This window comes from Callionymus lyra, chromosome 10 (genome assembly GCF_982586985.1).
Source record: "Callionymus lyra chromosome 10, fCalLyr1.hap1.1, whole genome shotgun sequence".
NCBI classification, from domain to species: Eukaryota; Metazoa; Chordata; class Actinopteri; order Syngnathiformes; family Callionymidae; genus Callionymus; species Callionymus lyra.
The window spans coordinates 23,516,871-23,528,344 of record NC_141827.1 but is presented as its reverse complement, the minus strand read 5'-3'; the positions used below and the strand labels follow the sequence as shown (position 1 = coordinate 23,528,344).

Genomic DNA, 11,474 nt, shown 5'->3' with positions numbered 1-11,474 from the left:
AGTCAAGACTTACTTTAACGGAGTTTCTAAATGTAGTTGAATTAATGTAGACTTTCACAGTATAAATAAGGCCCATGCTGTGGGTTTCGGTCTGGAGGCAAGTCTGCTTCACACGACTGTTGGATGAGGTGCTCAACGCATGCCTGGAGAAAAAAAAAAAAATGATATGTTGCTTTTATAAATTGCCGTGTTATTTTACTTATTTGCTAATTTCCTGACAAACCCAAAATATATCCATACATGATCAAACCACTCAAACAAATTTGTTGCTTCTTTATAACCGTTTTTAAATTATTGACTTCCTCCTCTGCCCCTCTTTTCGTGAATGAAATGTCTTATGAAGTTAATACAAAACAATATGTAAAAATGTGATTTTAATTTTATGTCTCTTTCATATCTCTTTAAAGATTGAAGAAAAGTTATTCTTTGAACATTTGGATTTTCTTTCTCCTCTCTTTCGTTTTCTTTTGTGTTAAAATATTACTACTTTAGGTAGAAACTACGTTTGTTAGAACCAAATAACGTTAAAAATGCATGATAACATATTTAAAACCCATTACAACTTATTTATGCTCCTGATCTAAGGTAATTGGATAGAATCTTTTCAAATCATATTTTCTGTCTGATCATTTATAAATAATACTTTTCATCTTTATTTATATAGCAGCTTTGCTCTCAGTTGAAGGTACTTGTGGTCTCCCCTTTGCTAAGCTGTACAACAGTGGCACAAGCCCAGGAATTTGGTAAGTGATAATAAAGGGCACATCTATCTGTTGCACACTCATACATGTGTTGGTAATATTTTCTAAACTATATCCAGTGTTATTAGGGTGATAGGGTGTAAAACCAAGGTGTGGATAAAATGGTGGTGCTATCTGTAAAACCCAAGTGTGGAGGAACAAAAGAGGGTGTGAGGTGAAGTTAAATATTGTGGATTTATTATAGTAATTTTCATTCATTCATTGACAACCGCTTTATCCCGGGGCCAGGGTCGCGGGGAGACTAGACTCATCCCAGTGTCATAGAGCGAGAGGCAGTGGCAACTGGAAACTGGCACTGAAACAAAGATATACTGTTAAAGATATGCGCACAGATGAGAAGGCTGCTGAGCTTTGTGACAGAGCAAAGACCTACTGTGTTGCCAACCACAATGTAGTGGACTCTATTGTGGGGCAGTGACTGACCTAGGTGAGACAGAGAAACTGAAAGCAAACTTGTACCTACCTTGCCTTGACAGGATGGTTGCTGAGATGAATCAGCGTTTTTCATCTCTCAACAGCCAAGTTCTAAAAGGTGTTCAGGCCTGTAATCCAGGATCTGACAAGTTCCTCTGTGAGGAGCACCTCAGAGGTCTGGCAGATCATTACAATCTTGATCCTGACGAGGTGTTAGTGGCCAAAAAGTCAAAAGCCAGAAAGCGGGAGAGCCTTCCAATCACAGACATGCAATGTGTTTTCAGTTAGCTGGATCAAGTCATGTTCCCAACCTTGACACACCGGGTCATTCAGATCTCTTTGCCCATCCCAGTGTCCAGCTGCACTTGTGAACGGACGGTCAGTGATGCTGAGACGGCTCAACACTTGGCTGAGAAGCACAATGGGGCAGGATAGGCTTCACCATCTTGCCATCATGTCAGTGGAGAGTGAGGAACTTTCCAAGTTAAGCCACAGCCAATTGATTGACCACTTCACAAAAAAAGAAAACAAGACGTTACAGTTTACTTCCCAAAAAATGATTACCTGAAGAGACACACAACCGTTTTTTTACTTTTGTAACACTCACACAAATTGCTCTTCCTTTTTGCTTGTATCAGTAATGGTTTAAAAGTCTAGAGTAAGTAACAAGTGGTTAATCAAAGATCTAGACGACGACATAGTCTGATATGATTGAATAGTTTAAAGAACTATTTATGTTTTTTTTATGATAAATAATACTGATTTTTTTTTTCCTCGCGCACATTGCACGCTCTCATTAATTCTCTATGCTCCAGGTGTGCCCCAGGTGTGCCCCAGTACAGTATTAGGTCTAGTGACGCCCCTGGGCAGACATGAAAGTTGTTTTTGGTGCTGTATTGTTCTTCATATTTATTACAATAAGTGTACAATTTAGATATTTAAATTACAATTTAGAAATATTTAACATGAGCTCCTTCTAATTCAACAACCGCACCTTATTCTCATCAAGATAACTTTCTAGGATAAATTGTTGGGTATAATTGTTTTTAAACGTTTTTTAGCTGCAGGTTCTGCTATATACCACTAGATGGTGTACTTCATCATTCTAAATCATTTAATATTAAATTATATAAGATATAGTTATTTTATCTTCCCAGAGTACGAAATACCAGGAGTGCCACAATTGGGTAATAATAAGGTGTTTGGATATATATATATATATATATATATATATATATATATATATATATATGTATATATATATATATATATATATATATATACAGGTATATTTAAAATATATACACTCACACTTCACGCTGTTACTTTGCTACGTCTAAAAGCCATTCCCATCTGGCGATGCCGTTTTCATGATCACTGCTGGGCTTTTATTGGATGAAACTTAATCAAATTGTCTTTTTTTGAACAATAACTACATGGTATGTTATAAAATATGTGAGGTTCAAACTTTCCATTTTTATATAAATCTTTTCCTTAAGTCAAACTATTTGCTCGTCCCAGATTCAATGTCTAAGCTTATCAGAGACATCATAATATTGAATTGTTGAAGCTAGACTTTATTAATTTTTACTTTTCATTTTTGAATTTATAATTAAATACAATAATTTATATATTGTTTTTGAATTTGTAGTTCTAATTGAATTTAATAACATTAAATAGTTTCACCATAAATGTCTTTTCTGTTTCATGTACAGTTTGATATTCTAATTTTAAACATTCCAAAATACATTCTCAATTCCAGATTTTGATTCATAGTCTTTTAAATCATTCTAATTTTAAGGTTTCAAAAATATATTCTAAATTTAAAATTTGTAATGAATAACTTTTAAATATATTTGGCTGGCACTATTATACCAAATATATATATATATATATTGAATGTAAAAAGTGTTTTTCTTAAAATATTGGAATAAGAATATCAAACACTACCTAAAAGGAGAAAATTAATTCCATTTGATTATTCTTATTTTATTTTTTTTAATTATTCACTAAAAACAAATGCAACCCTTTAGAATAGAAATTATTATTGGTATTATTAAAAACAATTAAGAGTTTAAAGAAAAATGTCAACGTTGAAATGTTGAATTTAACAATGAAAACAACATGGTGACGACACACAGACACTTTTACCCGCTCTGGCTCCCTCCAGCGGTTGTGGAAATATCTTCAACTAATTAGTTCTGTCATTTGTCTAATAATCCAAATTATTTCATCCGACAAACATAATGACGCTAAAATAGGCTTTTATTTATCTCTATGTTAAACTATCTTTAATCTCTGAAGCACGAGTTCTGTTTCTGTGTAATTAAAATGTATCTATTTTAGGTTCTTGTGTGTTTCAAAGGCTGGTTTAGTAACAGAAGTCAGTGGGTTAAATATGTCATCAAACATAACTAGAGCCAAACTATTTGGGATTAAAGGAATTGTGTCATTTCGCAGTGCTATAATCTCCAGCCCTTCCCATTACCTTGAAAGGAGCGTGAACCCTGGACTAAATATGGACATGCACTTTCACTGGATTTCAAAGAATGTTCCAGTCGAACAGCCCGGGATGCAGCCGGATCCTCACTGGTCCCTCGCGCTGTAGAGCCCAGCCTCTTTTTTTTCCCCTCCTCAGGCTGATGTTGCTGGCTTCTTGGAGAGCAGCTGTGGGAATATCCTCACTCTCACCACGGAGAAGAAAAACCTTCATCCCCGGGAGCACCCCCCCCCCGATGAGCCAACTCTTCATCTCTGAACGTTAAAGCCAACATGTCGAGGAGAAAGGTGAAGGGTCTGACCCGGACGGGTCGGCAGGTCAGCGAGGACCCGGACCTGGACAGCCTGCTGTCCACCCTCTCCCCCGAGGATATGGAGGCCCTGGAGAAGGAGATCGATACGGTCCCGGGTCCCGGCCCAGAGGATGGGAAGGTCAGCGTGGACCGCAACACGGCCCGGGATCTGAGGCTGGATGGCGACACTAGACTCAAGAAGGAATCATCACTCGAGGTGAGTTGAGGGATGTTTTTAAAAACTAATAAAACTTTTATTACTTGTTAATGAACTCGATTAGTTGTTTATTTGTACATTTATGTCATTTATTTGACACCATTCTCCTGTTCTAAAGTGACCGTCCCCTCATATTTTCCTCCTCTTTTCACTTTAATGAGTGATGCTTCACATCTCTACCATCCCTCAGATATAGTTTCCTGACAACAGACGGAGCTGATTTGTGTTTCGAGCTAAAGTTGAGAGTGTGAGGCATCTTAATCCACGCTGATGGAATTCCTCGCTTGATTGCTTCCACGCTCGCTGCCTTTTAAGGCTACATCTGCCAGGGCTCCGGCCTCGCACATCAAAACAAACGCAGACTCACAAATCAAACACTCCCAGCTCGCTGCAGACGCTCCCCTGCGCTATAAAAAATGTTTCCCTGTCCTGTAGCTGAATGTAAACACACATGCCTCTGTGTGTGTGTGTGTGTGTGTGTGTGTGTGTGTGTGTGTGGTGGCGGTGGGGGGGTGGGGGTTGGGTTGAAACCCCAACTTTTGCTCCCCAAGTCCCCGAGACATTCACAAGCTCAGAGTGGATCTCTGATAGTACAGAGAGAAAGTGATCTCTTAAACTATTGGCTATACTCAATTGGCTTGAACAGATTTGGATGCGACCCACAGAACGTGTCATACAATGTATTGATCGACCAGGAAATATGAAATAAACGTTCTAAAAGGTTGTTTTGTAAGATCCTGAGAGTCAAACGTATGGAGGAAGTAGATTTGTTTACCCTTGTGTCATATCAGGATCAAGGTGACCCGGAGGCCCCAACACAAATGTGTTTGAGGTATCCCTTGTGTTGCTGCGGATCAAGTTGAACCACTGTATATGTATTAAAAATAATATTTTATTTTGTCTTTCAATACTTTTAAAAATAGAAACTGTTTTATTTTATGGCCATATTATGGGTATGATGTTTCTGTCTTAGTTATTCAATTGCAAAATAGCAACTTTGATAAAAAAGCATTTTCAATCCAAAATAAGTTGCTTGGAAAAAAAAGAAAAAGATTTCAAAATAAAAAAAAAGTTGTTTCAATCAACTTCATATGTACAAGAACAAAGAAAACATAAAATGAAAAATGTAATGTAACAGTTTTTACATTAGAAAAAAAAAGAAGATTTGAACAAGATTATATTTTTAATGTTTTTTTTTTATTCTAGTGAAAAAAGTTTGACGTTTAATGATCTTATTGTAACACTTTTAACGATTAATCCCGGATGTTACTCTTTTAGATTGTTTTTAATGTGTGTAAATAAAAATGAATTTTATTTTATTTGTTAATATAAATCGGATTATTATTATTAGAGTTTATGGACATATAAAGTATTACAGGGTGGTAAAACCCAGAATCACAATGGCTGCAGTTAGCTCGTGTTTAGCTAAACTAGCAAGTACTCTTTTCAGTTCAAAACTCTTGACTTTCAAAATAACCCCCCACATTGTAACAGTTCTTCTATCTAGTGTCAAACTCATGTAACTCACTAAGTAACTTAGTTTTGCCCACAGGATGGTCTCATATCAAAGAACATTCCATGTTGATATGGTAACCTATAAAGAAACCAGTGTTACAGTAAGTAAGTAAAGGTTATTTGTAAAGCACCTTTCTAGACCAGGGTCACAGAGCGCTTTAACAATCAAAAACAACACACAGTTAAAATGTATACTTTCAAAGGCCAAGGCAACATAGAGATAAACTCAGGAGTCCTAGAAAATTAGGGAAAAGCCTGCAAAAATAAAAATGTCTTAATATGTTTCTTCAGTAGATTCTGATCCACAGACCTAAGAGGCCGAGCTGGGGTGTAAGGCGGGTCAGAATTCTCGCTGCAGAGTTCTGAATCAACTGCAGGCGAGACAGCTCCTTCTTGTTAAGACATGAAAATTTACTATTACAAAAGTCTAAACGAGAAGATACAAACACATGGAAATTTAAGTAGTTTAGTTGTTCTTTTTTTAATTAATTTAATTTTAGTTTTTAGTTTAAGATAAGATAAGGACAAGACGTTATTGATGTGAACAACTAAAACTTAAAAAACTAAGTAAAACTGGTTTTAAAGGAAAGAACAAACACACAGTTATTTCAACATGTTGAGCCTTCAAGTATAAAAACTAAAATCAAAACTCAAACTTACTGTTAAAGACAGTACTTAAACATTTTGTTCAGCTCGCGACTTAATTGAGTGTCAAAGGGATTGAGTTTGACACTCCTGGTCAAAGGGTTTTAAGGTTAGCATAAACTGATCATATCTATTGATGAAAAATAAGCAAATTGATCTAATTTATCCATGTTGCAACTTACCTCCTTGAGACCTTGACTCCTGAAAAGGTTTGAGTGAAGTGCTGTCTGTGTTAGAATTATTTAAGAATGTGTAGATTTGTCCAGCTGTTAAAGCTCTTTATTGAAGAACATGTTTTGTCCTCCATCAGGGTGAACAAAAGAAAGAGACCCGAAAGCAAGAGTACTTGAGGAGAATGGGTCTCAGTCAAGAAGGGGAAGAGGACTCCAAAACGGTCTCAGAGAAGCAAGCAAAGGGTCCAGCTGGAGGAGACGTGATGGCGGACAATAGACGAAGCAAAGGTTTCGAGGTCCCTAAATCTGAGACGAGTCGAGTTTCGGGACGATACAGGACTGAAGAGAGCCGAGAGAACGAGGGACCAAAGGAGAAAGACAAGCTCAATGACAACAAACCCTCTGGGAGGAGAGAGGAGAGAGAAAGCATGTCCAAAACCAGAGACATGATCTCCAAGTTACAGGAGAAGAAAGACGACAGTAGAGAGAGAAAAGAAGATGGCAGGAGAAGAGATGACAACAAAACCAAAAATATCCTCTCAAGGTTTGAGGCAAAAGGTGAGGAGAGGAAAGACAAGGAGAAGAAACCGGACATTAGGACACAAGGACTGGTGTCCAAGATGTTGGAGAAGCAGAATAAAGAGAGTAAAACAGAAGAGCTGAAGGCGAAAGTCGAGGAGACAAAATGGGAAGAGAAAAACAAAGCTGAGGAAGAGACACCTGAGAAGATTGATCGGCAGGTGAAACAGGACAAGAGAGAGAGAAGAAATGAAAGAGAAGATCTGGTTAACCACAGTGCCCACGTTAAGGAGAAGAAGGCAGAGACGGAAGTGGAAGAGAGGATGGACGTTGTCAAAGCTAACAAGTCGGACGAGAAAGTCAGCAGTGGTTTGGATAAGAAAGACTCGACCCCGAAGGTGAAAGGAGGAGAGGAAGAGGAGGATGAAGATTCAAGCATGTTTGATGAGCTAATGGAGCAAGTTCGTAGCAACGACCCGACACTCATCGAACTCAACGTCAACAATTCCGAAGTCATCAAGACCAAAACGCTCATGGAGTTTGCCGAGGCACTGCACAAGAACACGAACGTCAAGAAGGTGGCTTTGGCCAACTGCAGGGCGGACGACCACGTGGCCTACGCCTTCGCCGGCACCCTCCGCGCCAACAAGAACATCACCAGCCTCAACGTGGACTCCAACCATCTCACCGGCAAAGGCATCCTGGCTCTCATCCAGGCGCTGCAGCACAACGCCACCCTTACCGAGCTCCGATTTCAGAACCAACGTCACATCTGCGGAGGGAAAACCGAGATGGAGATGACGAAGATCCTCAAAGACAACACCACCCTGCTGAAGCTGGGGTACCACTTTGAATTGGCCGGACCCCGAATGACCACCACGAACATACTGAGTCGCAACATGGACCGGCAGAGACAGAAGCGCCTGCAGGAGCAGAAGTTGGCTCAAGCTAACGGGGACAAGAAGGAGATGCTAGACGTGCCCAAGAGCGGCGGAGGAGGATCACTTCGAGGATCGCCAAAGGCTTCCCCCAAACCGTCCCCCATACCGTCGCCTGCACCTTCACCGAAATTGACTCCCAGAGGCAGAGGGGTGGGCGCGACACCGCCTCCTCCGCCACCACCTGGCGTCGGACCCCCTCCTCCACCTCCTCCCATGCTGAACATTGACTCTTTGAGAAACTCTCTGACTCCGGTGTCTCAGCGGAACCTGAATGGAAAAGGAGGAAAGGGAGGAAGCAAGAATTCAAGGGACCAACTACTCGCATCGATCAGAGGAAACAACATGACAAATCTGAAGAAGGTAAGTGGACGTTTCCTTGTGTAGTCAGTATTCAGATTCTAAACATTTCCAATGGCAAAATGAAAGCTAGATTTCTTAGAAAATCAGGGTTTTTATTCTGTAGACACCCTCTCAAAACACTCGCTCAAACCACTGAATTTTGGAAAATATGTTTGTGTTTTAGTCTTCGGCTTCTAGTCATCCACACCAGCTTACTAACCATTCAGTTATCACTGCTTGATGAGATGTAGGCGCAACCAGACTGGTGCTTAATGGAAGTGGTTCGACATTGTATGTCCTCCACCACCGCATATATGTCTCTGGAAGCCGTTCACCTTTACCCAGAGACAACGCAAGGGATACCTCAAGCACATTGGTTTTCAGCCAATGGGTCACCTGGACGGAGAGGTAACACAGGGGTTAACATGTTTTAAGGACTCTAATCTTGTCCACAGACCAACATATCAAATCCTTTCTTCTATAAATGGAGGCTTTATTTGTTGTGTTGGGAGTTGTGTCCCGCTGACTCAATAGTGACCAATCAGTGGCCGGCAGATGGTCAACGTCACCTTTTTAGTACCGGCTCAGCTCCCATGGAACCAGAGGTTGACGTAACACGCTGGTGGAAACACAAAAAAAAGCAGGTAGAGTTGAGTCAAAAACACAGCACGGAAAGTGGAAAATGACAATTGGTATGAGCAGGCCTTAAAACTCTTAAATTGGTACAGGGTGCTTCCGTGGAGTTTCTCTCTTAAATATTATACTTAACCTCGTCACAAATCATGTGAATTTACTCAACAAGTGAAGGCTTCCTGTTCTTATTGGATCGTTACATTTTACCACAGTAAGTAAGTGATGGTTATTTCTAGAGCGCCTTTCTAGACCAGGGTCACAAAGCACTTTAACAATCACAAACAATACACAGTTAAAATATATACTTTAAAAGATCAAGACACATAGGACAGACAAAGGAGTCCTAGAAAGTCAGGGAAAAGCCTGAAGATCTTAGAAGAAGATCTTAAGATGTTTCTTGAAGGAGTCAGTAGATCTATCAACACCTATCTAACACCATATGTTGCGTTGAAAATACAGTCTTAGTGTGCTGAGCGTATTTGTTTCCATGACACCGGACAATATACTTTCATCTATTAATTCCTGCCACATATTTTCTTACTTAAATGTATAGGTTAGGCGAAGGGACACTCTGGAAAAGTTGCCAATCCATCACATGGTACAGATTCACAAAGACAAAAACTCACACATCAATGATGTTTTTGTGGGAATAGCATTGATAGAATGGAGGTCGCTTGTTTCTATTTTATTCAATAAAAAATAAAATGTAATCAAAATAAGTTAGTTTAATAATCGAGAAACAAATCCATCGAACCTACAACCTTCTCGCTACCACAGCGTTATCTAAAGCATTGAAAAAGAACCTTAGACATCACTGACATGTTCTGTTTGAATTGAAGGTGCCGGTGCCAAAGTGGCTGCAGTGACATCGACCATCAGACGGAAAAAGAAGGAAAAACAACGAGGACTGATAACAAGCCTGCTCTGGGATGATCGGAGCGAATCCACCGCCCGACGACATGGACACCCTCACAGTGACTTCTCCCCACAAACACTGGACCAAAAGAACTCTACGGGGAACGAGTGATGCATTTAGTTTGTCTGACGCTTTGCTGGTTATTTGCACTAAGTCGTACGAAGCCCTTTCATGTCACGTGTCGTGGGTGTTGATGAGCGATATATATATTCTCTTTACTATCCAGAAGTCGAGCGATGACTCAGCAAATCATGACCTTGTATTTATTTGTGGAGAGGGAATCCACCAAATTAAACAATCAGGGATAAAGACAAAATGGCTGCCTGTTTTCAAAAACTATCAAGTTACACTTGGAGTCATGTGAGCACTCGGGCAGTTTGCACAGTCAAGGAAATATGACATTGAGTTGATTCTGATCTCTTCGCAACTTTACACTCTACATTGCTTCTTCTGACCTATTATAGTGCCGTCTATCGATATATCGCCCCCTTCTGTTGCTCTCTGCCATGCTTGTAAGTCATTGTAATGTTTGGAATTATGTGATTAAAAACTGTAACTTTTGTCTTTCAATGAAGGAGTGTTCATCATTTACTTTAACGCAATTTTATTTTCAAAATAAAAGACTTCCTTTTATGTCTTAAACTCTATCTTCACGCGTAAAATAATTTACTTTTATTAATAAACATTGTGCTTTTGCTTTTTAGTTATTGTTGTTAATTTTAGCTTATAATAGATTTAAAAAAAAAGTATTTTCTTCCAAACGTGTTCTTTTATTTCTTAAATTCCATTTGTGATGTGTGCATGCATTTTTTTCCAATGGGGTCCCACAAGGATCTGTGCTAGGTGCTCCACTTTTTTTGCTGCGTCAATGCTCACTTGGTTCTGTTAACACTCATTTATAAAAAGTTATAGTGGCAGAAATGTGTATAACTCTCCCTGACTGCTAATATTGTAGCACATAGTAAGATCTTACAGCTTCCTGCTGCCAACAGTGGCAAGAAGGCAAAACAATTTCTGGTGTGTACACTTTTTTTTAATACAACAGTGTCACAACTCTGCATGAGAACCTGATGTCCACATGTCCAGCACTCACAGTCCTCAAGACCAAAAAAAAAATAGCTTCTGAGTTTGTTTGTTTGTTTGTTAAAAATATATTAAATCAGTCAACTGAGAAGTGTGGCTTTGGGTTCATTTGCAGCCCTCCTAATAGATGTGTCCCTGTTGTAAGTTAGTGTTAAATACACATACTTTTTTTTATTGTAAGAACATTTTTTTATTTTAAAATTCAATATAATTTAAATATCAGACAAGCTTTATGACCAGATGAAAACACTAACAAACCTGTGTCGATGCCAACTCTCACATTTTGGAAATGTTTTTTTTTAGTCTGTCCTGAATGAGGTTCTCAATTTTATGTTGAACTTGTTGAATTTATAGGAAGTTTATTTGTGTGAAGATAACTCATGTCAATGTCAGTGTTCAGGTTTGGCCTTCACGTTTTTTTCACTTCTTCAAATGTGTCCGTCCTCATAACACTTTGGTGGTTCTCACTAAACATGCTGGCAGTTTGGGTAACAAGTCGTGAGCAAAATAAAGAACAGAACTAAAA

At 39.0% G+C, this 11,474-nt stretch overlaps 1 protein-coding gene across 1 annotated transcript; it reads left to right on the top strand.

Annotated features, from left to right (window-relative positions):
* The first annotated feature begins 3,740 nt into the window (after positions 1–3,740).
* On the top strand, positions 3,741–11,474 carry lmod1b (leiomodin 1b (smooth muscle)). Its single transcript, XM_087801335.1, has 3 exons — positions 3,741–4,184; positions 6,655–8,337; positions 9,789–11,474. The coding sequence occupies exons 1-3, from the start codon at positions 3,948–3,950 to the stop codon at positions 9,813–9,815; spliced, it is 1,947 nt and encodes a 648-aa protein (XP_087657461.1). The 5' UTR covers positions 3,741–3,947; the 3' UTR covers positions 9,816–11,474.